At 54.8% G+C, this 16,326-nt stretch overlaps 1 protein-coding gene across 3 annotated transcripts in view; it reads right to left on the minus strand.

Annotated features, from left to right (window-relative positions):
• Col6a3 (collagen type VI alpha 3 chain) overlaps positions 1-16,326 on the minus strand; it is a 77,367-nt gene that overhangs the window by 27,141 nt on the left and 33,900 nt on the right. For all 3 annotated transcript variants that reach the window (XM_023722075.1, XM_023722074.1, XM_023722076.1), the window contains 12 exons: positions 15,591-16,163; positions 13,691-14,299; positions 11,519-12,121; positions 9,287-9,892; positions 7,678-8,277; positions 6,169-6,506; positions 4,988-5,066; positions 3,560-3,705; positions 2,149-2,241; positions 1,515-1,568; positions 702-773; positions 234-260 (listed from right to left, as the gene is read on the minus strand). In XM_023722075.1, the coding sequence (XP_023577843.1) occupies positions 234-260; positions 702-773; positions 1,515-1,568; positions 2,149-2,241; positions 3,560-3,705; positions 4,988-5,066; positions 6,169-6,506; positions 7,678-8,277; positions 9,287-9,892; positions 11,519-12,121; positions 13,691-14,299; positions 15,591-16,163 (3,800 nt within the window). The remainder of the gene's footprint in view (positions 1-233; positions 261-701; positions 774-1,514; positions 1,569-2,148; positions 2,242-3,559; positions 3,706-4,987; positions 5,067-6,168; positions 6,507-7,677; positions 8,278-9,286; positions 9,893-11,518; positions 12,122-13,690; positions 14,300-15,590; positions 16,164-16,326) is intronic.

The following is a 16,326-nucleotide window of genomic DNA, read 5'->3' on the forward strand; positions in this document are numbered from 1 at the left end:
GAACTCAGGCCATTGTGCTTGCCAGGGAAGCACTTATTCTACTGAGCCATCTCCCTGGCCCCTCCACAGACAGAAGGAAACAGAAATGCTGGAGCAGCATTCAACTTAAAAAATCAAACTGACCTTGATACAATGCATTAATTACTGAAACTGTCCTATTAATCAGTTTTGAAACTGTCTCATTGATATTTGTTTTTCAATAAAATATCTGGAAAAAAAAAGAGCTTGAGTACCTTCTCTCCTGGGAACCCGCGAGAGCCCTGAAAGAAAGAAGACAGGGGAATGTTAGTTTTTCCTGCACAGCTGGACCCTCAGGGCAGGGGCAGCCCAGGGCTTCCCCATCTGAATGCCCTAGTGCCTAAAATCCTGCTCTTTGAGCAGCAGCGATGGATGACCCCAATAGCCAGGCAAAGGGGCTCAAGTGAAGGCCACTTTACAGCTTCGTGGGGTGACAGCCCCCCACTTCAGCACCACCTCTAACTTAGCAAACAAAGCAGAAAGTCCACCTGTCCAGGAACCCACACTACCCTTGCCTCTCCCTCTCCTCCTCCCAGGGCCAGGCCCACAGGCACCTGGGCCCAGTCCCCTGCAGCCTCAGGTTATCTCCTGGCTGCCATACCTCCCTGGAAGCCCCCAGTCACACTGCCTGACCCTCAACCAGTGCCCTCCTTAGGGTCACCCCACACCCCACCGCACTGTACCTTCACTCCTCTCTGGCCAGGGCAGCCCTGGAAGCCTTGAGTGCCATTCACACCAGGTGGACCTCTCTCGCCCTGTGGAGAAACAGAGGTAGTGGCAGCTGGAGCTCTCCGAGCCTGAGCCTGGGCCCTCAGGACCCCAGCTTTGAGCCTGGCAAGGACCAGGCTTCCTGAGGACAGTGGGCTCTAGAGGGCCACCTAGGACAGGTGATCCCTGGGTGTGTGGTGCAGGCCTGCTGGATCTCGATGAGGGTCTGTTGGTCTGACCACTGCTCTATGTGGTCTTGGCTCCCAGCTGCCCAGTGGGCTGGGCTAGCCCTGACACACATCCTGACAGCCACATCCTGACTCGGCCTGGAGACCTCAGGGGCTCCCCCAGGACATCTTCGTCCCCTTCCAAGGCTGGACCCTGTTCTAGGGCCTCTCAGCCTCTCAGGCCCACAACTGTCCCGGTCCTGCTCCCATAAGTCCTGCCTCTGGGCCCTTCCTGACCTCCACAGGGCCCTGTGGATATGACACAGACGGGACCACACCCCTTGGGGAGCCATCCCCAGTGTGGGTGACCCACACCCTCAATGAGTAGAACACATTTAATCTTCCCTGAGGACCAAGGAACGCACTCCTCAGACCCACACAGGACCCTCAGGTTGCCCTATTTCCCAAAGTGTCACCATCTAAGGCAAGTTGCTTTGGGAGTTCCCAGTTCACTTTTCTCTCTAAAGGAAAGCTGTCACCACAAGCTCCACTACCATCCCCATGTGGACTGGGCAGGACAAGAGATTTTGGAACAGGGAGGGCCAGGGCCCCTGTACTCACAGGTCCACCCTCGTCACCAGGATAACCTCGGTAGCCGTCTTCCCCTGAGATGCCCTGAAACAAAGCACACAGGGGCCCCCATGAGACCCCGCAGGCCCCTCTGCCTTCACAGAGCATCTCTGCTGTCCCCTTCCTTGGGTGGAGCTGAGCTGACAGCACAGCTCCTGTGGCCCGTGGCCCTGTGGCCCCGTGACCCATCCACTTTTCAGTGTGGTCATTCTTGTGATGAGGGCTCTCTGGCCCCGCTGTGCTGGGAGACGCTGCCACTCCCCATCCAGCAGCACACAGTGGGCCCCACAGCGCTGTGAGGCCACCAGCCAGCGAGGCCCGATTTCAGCAAGCACCTGTCTGCTAAAGAGCAGGCCTTCACCTGATGGAGAGGACAATGTGACAGACACTCAGAACTCCCTGCACCACGTCCAGGGGACATTCTACATCTGAGGACAAGTTATGTCTGGGATGGGGACATGTTCTGGGCAACATGGCCTATGGGCCACACCTTGGACCTCCTGCTCTCCAGGCAGGAAGGTTCGTCTGTCCCACTTCCCGGCTCCAAAGCTGGAGAAAGGACCCAGTGAAAGCAACGCTGCCCTTCACGCTAACCCCCACTGGGGAAGGGGCACAAGCACCATACCTTTGGCCCAATGCTGCCGATGGGCCCTCGGTCTCCTCTTTCTCCAGAGCATTTGCATGGAACCCCACAGCAGGCTTTCTCAGCAATATTGCCCTACGAGGACGGCAAAACACAGTAAGTTGAAAGGCCAAGAAATGCCCACCAGGACCCATCAGTGTGCTGCTGGAGGTCCTCATCCGCTCAGCAGGGCTTCGTTGGGTGGGGGGGTCATCAGGACAGCACCTCCCAAGGCTGGCCCAGGCCGAGGGTCGAGCTCGGGGCACTGGGCCAGGGGTGGAGACCATTCTACTGAGAAGGAGAAGAGGAACCAAAGTACCGTGACCCTCATTCACCACACCCCTCTAGGCCAGGGCTTCTTCAGAGACATTTCTGACATACATACTCAAGTGGTAAACACCACTTCCTGTGCCTCAACTCCAACTGCAAGACCTAATGAACAAATCAGAGCTGGCCAGGACTCACAATCTTTCTGAACAGTGCCCAACGCAGGCCGCCCTGGGAGTTGGGCTCTGAGGCTCAGAAGCAGCCCCAGCCGGGAGGAGGCCCTAGGGTAGCCCCACGAGGAGCAGGCATGGGTGGCCTGGCTGCTGAGCCAGTAGCACCACAACTTGCTAGCCCCTCTGACACCCCAGACACAATTCTCCTGCCCTTACCAGGCGAAGTGCACACCCCAAATACACTTCCATCTCCCACCTTAAGGACACCACTAGGGCTTTCTTGCAGTGAGTTTCTGAGAGCTCTCGATTTCTCCCATGTCCCAAACTGATCAACTGACTCAGCCTCCTTCACTCCAATATGAAAACCCTAATTCTAGCCCTGGAAGGAAGTGGGAGGGAAGGAAGGACGTGTTCCGTCCGTCTGGTAGATGTAGCCATGCTCCACCAATGCCACCACCCAGCAGCCTCCGTGTTCACCCCAGCCCTCACCTCCGTCCCCGATCCCAAGCCCAGGCAGAACCCCTCCTGCCAGCAGGCTGAGGCTTGGGAAGCCAGGAAGGTCTCCCCATGTCTGCCAAAGCAAACTAGAAGGGCAGCAGTGAGAGCGCTTCTCCACTGGAAGTGGCCGTGGTCCTCCTTCTCTTGCACTTTCAGACCCACTAGGCAGTCTCCTGTCTGAGGAGGACCCCTCACAAAGTCTGGCATCCCCAGCAATCTTAGGAATGAAAAGACACTGAGAGAGGCCCCTGCTGATGGGAACAGAGGCAATCCGAAGGCTAGGACATCTGCACACCTACAAGCCTAGCGCCCAGCAGACTCACACCTGTTGGGCCAGGAAGGCAGATCCCAAGAGAATTTGGTGCATTTCGCTAAAGCCCAGACACCCCTTCTCCACAGCCAGGACATGACTGGCTTCATCACCTCCAGAGACCCAGTGTTGCCCCCACTAATTCAGTCTGTGTAAAGCAACACACCAGCTGCTCGGCCAACTCGTAATCCAGGTCCAGCAGGTTGAGCCGAAGGGGCCTGTCGTAAGTGAAGCCTCGCCCGAACTCCAGCTGTGTCAGCTGCTCCAGGTTGGCCACACGCTCCAGGCCCACCAGGATCAGTGCATGGACACCTGCAGAGAAAGACACACTTCATGAGACTCACCTGCAAGCTCCAGAGCTGGGACATCATTTTGCCTTTCTTACAAAATCAATTTCAGCACAAAATTTGGCTTTAACTTAAACATGTGTGATCAAATGGCTGAGGAAAGGAATCCTGAGACCTTGGGCTCCGCTGGGTAGTCCTGTCCAATATGCCTCAAAATGCGCTGTGATAAGCCCAGGAAGCAGCCCCCAGGAAACCTAGCCAAGCTAAGTTCTCAGCCTCTGTCCCAATGTTACTGGGCGTGCTGTGGGAAGAGCTGGCACACTGGTTCCTCCAAAAGCAGGAACGCAAAACTGCACTGCCACGGCTTGGGAAATGAGCAAATGGATAAGGTGATCTTGTGATAAACTGGGATGTGCGAATTCCTCCAAGGGCTCTGCGGTGGGCATCACTTCAGCGCTTCCAAATTCCAAGCAGGTGAGCATCTCCTGAGGTGCCTCTCTGCCGCCTTGCATTTGGCCAGTCTGCTTGTTCATATTATTTATGCTCACGGGGGTTGAAACGTGGTGGTGTGCTGAGCTGCACTAACGGCCCACTGAAAATGCAGTAGTGTCTTCCGCTGAGACAGGGCTTTCTGGTTTATCAGATGGAGCTAAACAAATTAGCCCTTGGGTTCTTTTGCAAGAACATTACTGCGACTCTTATCTAGATGGCCCCCAAAACCTCGTGCACGCAGAGGTGGGGTTTGGGAGGTGACCTCATCACAGCTGCGATACTCATAGGCGGATGAGTCCACTGATATGATGCCGGAAGGCAGAGCCTGGCGGGGGAGGCGGCCATTGGGGCCTGGCCTGGGAGCACTTGCCTCCCTGCCCCACGCCTGTCAGCTCTGCTTACCGATACCACAACAAGAGGAACTCTCCTCAGCTCCCTTCTCCCAAGCCCTCCGCCTTGAACCAGCTGACTATGGACTAAACCTCCACAAACCAGGAGCCCAAACAAACCTCTCCTCTCCTCGTTAGTTGTCAGTGTCAGGGATTCTGTCCCCAGAGTGAGAGGTGATTAAAGCAAGCATCAGGCATTCTCGAAGCCCCACCATCTTGTGGGTCTCTGAACCCTCACACCTTCTCCAGGGCTGTCTCATCTACATGCCAGAGCCCCAGGCAAGCGTCAGAGCCCAGGCAGCTGGAGACAGCATTCTCCAGCAGAAGCCCACCCCACCCAGGACTCTGCAACAGAGTGGTTTCTGCAGGGCAGCCAGGCCACCTCACCTGGGCCAGCTCCCTGTACCTGGGAGCCTGCAGGCCTACCTTCCTCTCGGAGCATGTCTGAAGCACTGTGTAATTCTCGCAGGTCTCCATCCGCACCATCGGTAAAATGAATGACCACCTGTGAACCAGAGAGGGGTGAGGTCCAGCCCAGACCAGGAGGCAAGAGCACAGATATCAGTAGGGAACCAAGGGAGTACGCGGAGTTCAGATTCCTTGTCTATGGCTGAGAAACTGAAGGCCAGGATCAAGGTTGTTGTACAATAAATGAGGCATAAATCAAAGGGTGGGCCTGGGGTTTGATTTATTTTTTTTAAATCATAAGCATCAATGAGAATAAATGAATGAAAACAGTTTACCTCATTCTCATATTTATGAGATGTGATTTCTATAAATATGGTATGTATGAGTGGTGTGGTGTGGTATGGTGTGGTGTGGTGTGACATGGTATAGCATGGTGTGGTGTGGTGTGGTGTGGTGTGGCATAGTGTGGCGTGGCATGGTGTGGCATGGCATGGTGTGCTATGTCTGCCTTGGACCATGGTCACACCCCTCCAAACCAAGTCCTAATCTCAGAATTGGACTGTACTTGGAGAGAAGACTTTTAAAGGTGACTAAGGTAAATGAGGTCACTGGGGGCCTCCTACTCCAGTATGACAGCTGTGTTTATAAGAAGAGGCCATCAGGACACACATGCACATGCAGGGGAGGAGGGGACCACGTGAGGACACAGGGGAAGGATGGCCATTTGCAAGGCAAGGAGACAGGCTCAGGGCAACCAGCCCTGTTTCTCCCTGACCACAGATCTCCAGCCTCTGCACTGTGAAGAGATCGATATCTGAACTCCCGTCTGAGACACCCGTGAGCCACAGCTCTAGCAAGCTGATTCAGCATGTGCATGTGTGAACAGAGAGGGTGAGACAGAAACAGAAGCAGATTGAAACCTCTCTGCTGGGCAGACCTATCTCTGAGCCTGAGTTCACCCTAAATCACACGTGCCAGCTTCTGTGCTGATGTCCAGGACGTCTCAGAGCTCAAGCAAAGCCAGCAAGCAGAATAGCTAGTCCACACAATCAGGGTCAGCTGGGAAGCGAGGACTTCCACATGGACGCTGGCAGCCCGGTCCTGCCTGTGTGGGTGTCTACAGGCAGGACTCGGGCAGGGCTCCCAGACACTGGGGACAAGCTGCCACTCAGAGAAACTGCGACCCTGCAGATGCTCACCTTCACACTGTCTGGCAAGGACTGCCTGAACTTGTTCTGGTACAGCCTCAGCGTGTCGGCCGTGAGGACGTAGGGGTGCTGGCTGCGCATGCTGCGGAATTTCTCGAACTGCTCTGGGTCATACTCAGCGAAGTCAAAGGCTTCCACCGGCCCGGAGGGCGCATTGGCTACCACGGACACGCGCACGGTGGGCATCTGGCCGCCGCTGCAGCTGATGCCCTGCATCTGGCTGATCCTACTCAGGATGGCATCCACCTTGGACTCAAAGCCCTTCTGGGCCACGAAGATGTTCTGATCTCTGGACCCATCAAATCCCAGGATCACATCCAGATTACAGGCTGGAGAGGAGAAATGCAGGCCGGGAGCACTAAGGTGAGGCCGCTGAGAAGAACTCTAGGCGCACAGTGACAGGGGCAGCCAGATGCGGGCCAGGACCCAGTGCTCAGGACCAGGCCAGACCCTCCCTGTGCACCCTCTGTGTGCTGGCTACGCCCACCTTTCTCACCAGATAAACACAAGCATTGCTAGGAAGCAAACTTGAGGCCTATTTCAGTACACAAGCTGTGGTCAAAAAGCACAGCAAATGTTTAACTATAATGTTTAATTATAGTAAGTGAGACATTGCCATAACCATCCTCAAAATAGCCCGCTTTGCTTCAAACACAGCGATGCCCCCACTCTCGCCGCTTTCCAGGGAGTCCTATTGTGTAGTTGAGGCTGCCTCCATGTCTGGAATAGACTGAAAATGGAGGTCTCTCACGGTCTCGTGACTCCAGGGGGGCCAGAAGTTGCAGGTGCCGGATCTGGGCACACGGTGGAGGAGGACCATGTCCTGCCCCACAAGCCTGCACTCCTGCCACGTGGCCCAGTGGCCAGCATTCAGCCCTCGTCATCACAGCTCACAAAGACATGAAAGAGATGCCTGAGCTGCTCCAGAAGGCGGCGAGAATGGGGAGACCGGTGCGCTTGAATCAAGTGTGTGTGGTGGGGTGGCGGAGGGTGATTCGTGGCAGTGTGCTGCTCACTGGAATAACTTTTTTAATTTAAACATTTATCAGATATTTTGATCACGCCTCAACAGTTTGCTACTTTGGTGGCGTCTATCAACTTCGGCGTAATACCATACAGCTGGGGTGTGCTTCCCTATACCTAGTGGCTGATTTGAATTAAAAGCATTTTAAAACCTACTAACATACAAAAAATAAAAATAAAAGCATTTTAGAAAACAAATATTTCTATGTCAAAAACTAACCCAATAAAACTATAGCCAAAAACAAGGATTAATCAATTTACTTGAAGAATAAATCTTGTAAGAGCAAAGCAGGACTCCTGCTCCTGTCCTGCAAAAGCAGCGTTAGGTGAGCCCCAAGGCCGGGCACATGTGAACAGATGCCACGCTCACAGCAACCAAGTGCCTAAGAAAGCTGCAGGCCCGCACTGGGGAGTCAGGTGGCTGAACCCCAAAAACATCACCGGGAAAGGACGAGAACGGGAAGACAGAGGAGTTACCTTTGGCCACGTCGGACACTCCGGGACACAGGGTCTCGTGCATGGCATCGTGCAGCGTCTCCAGAACCTGCTCACTCAGTTCCGACAGCTCCTGCACGGTCCCCACACGGAAGGCCGTGGCGCTGTTGGACGCAATCTTCCCGACCTCCTCGGAGTCGATGTTCCGCACCCCCACTGCGAACACTTTGACGCCTCTCTGGGTGAGTGCCAGGCTCACATCCTGGGCGTCCTCCACCGACTTTCCTCCGGTGATCACGAAGGCGATCTGGGGGACCCTCTGCTCCAGCCGGCTGCCCGCCTCAGGCACGAAGTGAGCAAGCTGCAGGTGCTGGAGGCCCACCCTGGTGTTGGCGTGCCGGCCCCCCTTGTAGACCACTCTGTTGATGGCGTCGATGATCTGCCTCTTGGAGGAAAAGTCCTTCAGGAAGAATTCGTCAGTGGGGTCAGAGTTGTACTGGACCAGCCCCACCTGGATGGAGTCGCCATCTTCATAAACCGTGTCCACGATTTCAGACACAAAACGGAGCACTTCCTGGAAATTGTCCCTCCTGAAATTGATGGAACCGTCTAGCAGGAATACGATATCCGCTTTCTTCTTCTCTACAAGGGATCACAATGGGGATGAGGAGAGAGGGCCTCCACACCGAAATGAACACACTATGCGTACGTTAAGACAACATTCCTGGTAACTCATTCATGGCGAAAACCTTCATTCCATCCCATGCCTCTCTAGCGCCAGCCCTGAACCATGCACATTACGCTGGAAACAGGAAGGTAAAGGATCAGTTATCCAAAGACTCAGGACTCAGTGAGACGGGGCCCCGGCTGTCCTCGCACAGGGCAGTGTGACCTCAGGTGTGCTACAAAATTCTTTCTGATCAAAAGTGAAAGACAGTGTCTGGCAGGAGTGGGGAGGTGCTAAGAACCAGGAGGGACAGGCCAGGCCCGGGAAGCAGACCCCAGAGGCATCTGGAAGGCTGTGAAAGCGTCCCCGGAGCCTGCTGAAATGAGCGGCAGGTGGGAATGCCTTGGCTCCAGTCCACCAACAGAGACTGAAATGAGATGGACAAACAAGGGCCAGGTGAGAGATGGGGGACATGCCCCAGCCCAGAGGGGGCAGAGAGAGGCAACAGGCATCACTCAGGTAGCCTGGGTAACAACTCCCACTCAATGGAGATGAGGAGAGTTGTGGGTGGTAGTAGCCTCTGACCTGCTCCCAGGGGCTCCACAGGTGGCAGCCAGGAGTATGGGGAAGAAGCTGCTGCAGGTGCGTGACTCAGGATCGGCCTGGTCCAAGGGAGGAGGCTTGCCGGGCCCTAGTAAGCACCTGCCATGTGCCGCAGGGTGGGGGCCACTGAGCTCACAGATGCCACCCCATTCCAACAACCTTTAGCTGAGCCACACTTAACTGTGAGAACACTGGAAGACCCAGAGCCAGGTGCTTTGGGGACAGGTTTCACCTTACAATGTCAATGGAAAGACTTTTCCAATATTTAATTTCCAGCATTATCTATAGGAACAACTCCAAGGAAACTATTAGGCAGGATGATGTTACATTAATGTAGGCCTTTGGTCACCCACTGTGTAATCAGGACCGCACAGCTCATACCTGGCCTCGAGGGAGGAGGTGTGAATACTGGGGGTGCTGGGGTGGCCCCAGAGGACCCAAAGGAGCCTATGACTTTCTCTTCGATATTGGGAAGCTCTCGGAACTCTCGCACGGTGAAGACCAGCCGAGGGTCACTGGCGATGGTCTGCAGCTCGGTTCGGTCGACGTTCCGGCTTCCAATTCCTAAGCTCGCAATCCCTGAGGAACTTATGATCCGGGCGAAATTGGAAACATCATCCTGGGATTTTCCACCCAGAAGTAGGACCAGGTGTTGAGGCACCCCGTCTTCTATCCGGCTCCCAGCAGACTTAACAAAGAGTTGTTTTGCCACGTACTCCAGAGCTTTGCCTACGTTCAGTGGAGCCCCACCCTGGAACCTCAGACGCCGGATAGCGCCCAGCACAGCAGCCTGGGACCTGTGGGTCTTCAGGAGGAACTCAGGGAAAACCTCGTTGCTGAACTGCACAAGGCCGATCCTTACTTTGTTGGGGCCAATGTTGAGCCTTTGAACAATCCTGCTCACAAAGTCCCGGATGTGTGCAAGCCCATCACTCCGGACTCCATCAGAGGTGTCAATGAGGAAGACGATGTCAGCTGCGTCACTCTCTGCAAGGAAAAGGCAGAGCAGTGTAGAGCCAGCCGGGGCCCACTGGCTTCTGCCCAGCTCTGAAGCTCTGCGTCATGTGCAGCACCACATGAGCCAACGTTAAAACTGTACCCGAGGGCAGACATACTGCCCGTGCCCTGGGCTTCGTCAGATGAATCATTCAAAAAGTGGGTCTTCTTTTTTAGTCAAAGCAATTTCCATTTCTTAAAATATTTTAAGTTTTCCAAAACTTTCTGCCTCTGATTTGACTGTGTTTTAATTTTAGCTTTGTGGTCTGTGTTAATACCAATTTTAGAAAATGTAAGCAGCACTTAGAAAGTAATTCTGGATTACAGAAGAGACTGTGACCACCAGGGCCAACATCTGACACAGAGACAGAGAAAGAGTCAGAGAGAGACAAGGAGAGTAGCAGAGACAGAAATAGAGACAGAGAGAGACAGAGACAGAGACAGAAAGAGAGATGAGCCAAGGCTCCTGTCCTATCCCTGGTTCCACCAAAAAAAAAAAAAGCTCTTGTCCTGTCCACACCTGTTATTTAGTGACATGAGTTGGGTTTTACCTATAGATTGAGCCTCCCCTAATCCAAATACCCAAAACCTGAAATGCTTCAATCCAAACTTTTTCAGGATTGACAGGAAATCACATGATACCACCCAAAGGGAAATTCTACATCATACAACTTTGTTTCATGCAGTTATTTTTTTAATTATCTAAAATGACTTTCAGGTTATGTGATTAAGCACATATGAAACATCAAGGAATTTCATATTTAGACTTGGGTCAAAGCTAAAGTACCTCTGGATGTATACACAAGTATTCCCAAATTCAAAAAAATCCATTTCTGATTTCAAGCATTTGAGCTAGGGAATACTCCACATAGTTAATCAGAGCATCTTAGGATAAATGAGCCATGTTTTCCTACTAGTTAGAGTTCTGAATGTTTCCAGTTACCATTTGATTGACTAATATGTGGCCTGTCAACACATATCAGCCTGACCTTTGCCTTATCCTTGCTGGGTCATTGATAGTGGGGTCCCTGGGCTAACTGACAACCATTTGCTGAGAAAGAAAAAAGTGGCCTTAGGGCAGAGCCCACGTAGCTGGGGTTGCTGCTGAGCACAAGGCCACTGAGCATCGGTCCCAGCCAAGGGCACTGGGTACCCACGGGATGGGGCCTCATACGGACAAGCCTGCTCTGAAGTCCTATGGCACACAGACTAGAGGAGCCTTGTCCGCACTTTGGGGGGCCCCCCACTCCCACTCTGGCAAGCAGAAGGTAAGGAGACCACTGCTTCTCTTCCAGTCCTTCCAGGTAAGACTAAGATAGCCGATCGCAGAGTGATCTGCCCTTCTCGGCCACTCAGTCCAGGCCAGAGCACCTCAGACCACCTGGCACAAGTTCCAACCCTAGGGTTGATCCTTCCACACCCCCTTTCTCAGATGCCCATCCCCCACACCATTCTGCATGGAGACACAGAATGTGCCCACCTGGTCGACCACAAGTATGCCCTGAGGAGCTGAGGGGGCAACACTTTTGTGAAAGATTAATTTATCTCAAGCAGTAGTAAATGTTTAGATGGAAACCCCCTGGAAGGGAGCACCCCATGCAGCCCCCAGGACCATACCTGGCGGAGGGTAGTGGGTGCTGGCCAGGATTTGCTGGATCTGCTGGGCCGTGAGGGTGGTGATGGGCGTCAGCAGCTTCTGCTCCAGGCTGGGCAGCTCCCTGAAGGTGCTGACAGAGAACACGTACTCAGGGCTGAGTGAGATCTTCACCAGTTCCTCCTGGTCCGCATTCCTGCCCACCGTGAAAGGCGCCACGCCAAACTGCTTCAGCTCCACTGCCGCATCAGCCACCTCGTCGGCAGACTTCCCTGAGGAGATGAGCACCAGGAACTGGGGGACGCCCTCTTCTATGCGGCTGCCCAGAGGCCTCTTGAAGATGTTCCTGGACACATAGTCCAGGGCGCTCCCCACGTTGACCTGCGTGCCGCCCTTGGGCCGTAGCCGCCGCACAGCGTTCTGCACCTCGTCCTTGCTGGAGTGGGCATTGAGCAGGAACTCCACCTTGGGGTCCTCGCTGAACTGGATGACTGCCACCCTCGTGGTGTCAAAGCCCACATCCAAGTAGTCCACCAGCCGTTCGATGAAGCTGCGGATGTACTGGAACTCCGGGCCAGCGGTCTGAGACCCATCAATGAGGAAAACCACATCCCTCTTGGCACCACCTGCAGTGAACCAAACATAACCATGGGCTCCACCTTTAGGGCCATCACATTCTTGGCATCAATCAGCTGTCTCTCGGTCCATCACTGCCCATCCCACAAGCAGTACAAGTATCCACCACTGTGGTCAAAACACCAGTGCCAGGAGCGAGTCGTGGGCCTTTCGGCAGCCACAGGCCCAAGAGGAGAAGTGGCAGCAAAGGTGAAGGAAGAGAGAACCCCAGACACAGACACCAGAAGCACGGGATCTACGGACAAGTGCTCTTGTAGTGGAGGGAGCAGTGGTGACGGGATAGGGTGACGGGATGGGGTAGGCCCAGCGAGGCCAGGAGGAGAGGAAATGCACAGAGCACAGACGGCTGCAGAGAGGAGCGCTGAAGGAGAAGAAAAGCAGTGGCTTTTTGTTGCTCAGAACCACCCCACACAGCAGAGAATGACGGGGAAGAGCAGAACTGAGAGCACATTCCGAGCAAGGGCTTCCGGCAGGAAGTCCTCTTTGGTTTCCTTGTGTTGGGACTCAAGGCTACCTCAGAGAGCAAGTGGAAGGAGGAGGGATATGAGGGATGGGGCTGGGAGGGAAGGGAGTGCAAGAAGCAGGAGAGTGAGTGGGCCCGCCCAGACCAGACTGCTGCAGAAACAGGGGTGTGTGTGTGTGTGTGTGTGTGTGTGTGTGTGTGGCAAAGGACCTGCAGGTAGCTGGGCGTGGTGGTGCAGGCCTGAAGTCCCACACTCAAGCCCCACATAGGTAATTTAACAGTTTAGCAAGACCCCATCTCAAAATAAAAATTCGGTCAAAGAGGACGGCCACCCCCAAGAGAGGACCGTTCCTCAGTCAAGGGTATACAAGTAGCTGCGCTCCCCTGCTACAACCTCCAAACAAACTCTCAAAATAAAAATTAAAAATAAATAAAAAGCTGGATATGTAACTTGCTGCAAAGGCCCTGAGTTCAGTCCCCTGCACTAAAAAGGAAAGAAAAAAAACCGCACACAGGGAGGAGGATTTGAGGGGGGGGCCCTCAAATGTGGGGCTTCAAGGTGCACTGCAATAAAGACTTGCACTGTCAAATAGGCTTGCGAATGCTGCATCTCCTCCGGCCTCAGAGAGAAACCTGGCACATCGACAAGAGGGACTGAAAAAAGGAAAGCAGCCCCTTCCACTCCGTGCCATTCTTTCCCAAGTGCATTGGCTCACTTACACTTGAGACAGCCTACAGAAGCGACAGGGCCTGCTGCTCTGTCCTGACACCAACAAGAGGTGCACACACACACACACACACACACACACAAGCAACTGCCTCAGCCCGCCACCCACCCTCCCTGACTGCCACCGAGACAGGCGCAGGTCTCTGCCTCGCCTCTGCAGATGCCTCCCTTCCAGCTCCTTCCCACAGCCTTTCCCCCTCTCCAAGCCACCAGGCCCCAGGGAACAGGTTCACCTTGGCCTCCCTCAACACCATCACTGCCCCTGCCCGGGTGTCCAGGGAAAGCCAGCCTTGCCTTAGGCAGGCATTTACTGAGGTTGGACATCACTTAGCTGCCTTTCTTCCCAGCTGTCAGGGCTGCCACCCTTACCTGGGCTTGGTGGGGGCAGAAAAATGGGCTGCAGCCTGCTCAGCTCCTCGCGGTTGAGCTGGGTCACCCTCTCGGAGATGACCTGCTGCACGGTGCCCAGCTCCCGGAAGGTGGGGATGGCCACTGCAAAGTCTGGGATGAAGGATATGGTCTGCATCTCCGAGATGTCGGCATTGCCGATACCGATGCCCATGGGCACTGCCCCGCCCCTCTTCAGCACCGCCGAGGGGCCCCTCACGTCGTCCCCAGACCTCTCAGCCGTGAGCACGATCAGGAGCTGGGGGACGCCGTCCTCCATCCTGCTCCCCGCCGAGCTGGTCAGGATGTTCTTCAGGACAAAGTCCAGGGCGGCCCCAGTATTGGGCGTCGGCCCACCCAGCAAACTCAGCCTGCGGATGGCACTGATAACGCTCTGCTGGTCCATGAAGGAGTTCAGGTAGAACTCGGGCCGGGTGCGGTCGCTGTACTGCACCACGGCGACCCGGACACGGTCGGGGCCCACATCCAGGCTCTGCACTAGGCGCTCCATGAAGTCCTTCAGTAGCCCAAAGCCGCTGCGGACGCCCTCAGAGCCATCAATCAGGAACACCACGTCCTTCTCACCTGAAGCTGGCACAGAGACCCCAGGTGACTCAAGGGAACTGTGAGCATGACACCCTCCCACTCACAGGACGGGCTGCACAGTGGCCCCCAGGGAGGTCCCGTCCCAAGCCCCTGCACTTGGGAAAAGGACACCCCAGGTGGAGCCCAAGCAGGAGGGGCACAGATCATTCTGGGCCCCAAATCAGCCCATCATCCCAAGTGTCCTTACATGAGCAAGTGAGGTCACAGGGAGAGAGACATAAGGACGGGCAGTAGTTAGAGAGCAGGGAGACCACATGCCGCAGCTTCCGGGGCTGGAACCAGGCCACTGGCCAGGGAACGCAGGCTGCCTCTACAAGGCAGAGGCCAGGAGGACACAAACAACCTCCGAGGCCCTTGGACGGAACCTGGGCCTGGAATTCAGCCCAGGGAGGCTGGTTTCCCATTCCTGACCTCCAAATTTACCAGAGAACACACTCGTTTCCATACAAGTCACAAAATGTGTGGCTTGGGGCAGCAATTTGTAACAACCACTCCCATTCAGAAAGCTTTTCCATTTTAGATTTTTTACATCCTGAGGCAGAATTGTCAGCCCCTGAAGGTGAACTCGAGAGAAACATCGGGTTCAGGTAGGAGAGCCAGGACACTGGACAGCAGGGAGGTGTGAGATGTTGGCTGCCAGCCCCGGGTGGGGTCAGGAGCCCTGAGTGACCAAGACCCCTGCATGGGACAGTCATCAGTGAGGACAGTCCAGAATCTCAGTTTTTAACCAAAAGAACTGTGTGTGAAATGACTCCTTTCATTGCATTTTCACCACCAAAGAGATATGGTGAAGCAGAAACCCATGGCAGTATGAAGGAATAGTTGGGCATGTTAAGGCCGCATTCCTGAGGGGAAAGCACCCGTCTCCAGTGCCTGCGCTGCCAGTGAGTGTGGCAAGGGAGGGCATGTAACAGGGCATGGGCTCCAGACACAGGCCCTGTGGGGACGGGAAGGGGAGGACGGTCTTAGCTGCAAGGTGCCCGAACTGTGTGGCTATGCACAGAGTGAGATAAAGTTTTGAAGATCTTAGCTAAGGTTATTGGAATCTTCATCATGTATCTTATGAAATACTCCAATGCTCCTAAAAATAATAGCCCAGATTCTCCTGTTTTTCCCTAAGAGCAGCTAGAAAATCACAGTGAGGATAGAAAACATATGTCCAATGCCTGTGGGAAACACTTGCTAGTGTGCGTCCTGCCTGCTCCCCCTGAAGCCGGGGGACCCAGGGCCCGGAAGCTGAGCCTACCCTGCGTGGCCAAGCGTGGCCACACCATACCTGGCGGCTGGCCTCCGCTGTACACCGACTTTAGGAGGTTCACAATCTGTGGCTGCAGATCTCCGATCTTGGGGAGCGACTCCGCCACCAGGATGAAGGCAGGCGAAAGCACGATCTGCTGCAGCTCGGCGGGGTCGGCGTTCTTGGCTTGGAAGACAAACGGGACCACGCTGCTCTGCTTCAGGTTTCTCGCTGACACGTCCACAGAGTCCGACGACCTCCCCGCCACCAGCAGCACCAGGACCTGCATCACTCCGTCCTCGATGCGGCTGCCCATGGACTTCACGAAGATGTACCTCTGGGCGAAGTCCAGGGCATAGCCCAGGTTCAGCGCTTTCCCGGTCTTGATCTTCATCCTTTTCACCACGTTCAGGATCTCGGGCTTGGCCATATGCTCATTGAAGCGGGACTCCAGCTTGACATCATCGCTATACTGAGCCACAGCCACACGGATCCCATCAGGCTTCACGTCCAGCTCCTCGATGATCTTGTAGAGAAAGTCGCGGACAGTGGGGAACTGGCCCACAAGGTTGGCAGAGCCATCAAAGAGGAAAAGGATGTCTCGCTTGTTCTCTAGAAAGTAGAGAGCACACAGTGAGCAGGAGTACCCATGTGGACACCAAGCCAGGCAGAGCCACATCTTCCGCACCGGGCTGTGGGAGTCCAGGCCCAGCTCAGGGCAGGGCCTGCCCCTGCCCAGTGCCTCAGTCCTCGGCAAAGCCACCCACTGGAAGTC

This window comes from Octodon degus, unplaced genomic scaffold (genome assembly GCF_000260255.1).
Source record: "Octodon degus isolate 3935 unplaced genomic scaffold, OctDeg1.0 scaffold00089, whole genome shotgun sequence".
In the NCBI taxonomy this organism is placed as follows: Eukaryota; Metazoa; Chordata; class Mammalia; order Rodentia; family Octodontidae; genus Octodon; species Octodon degus.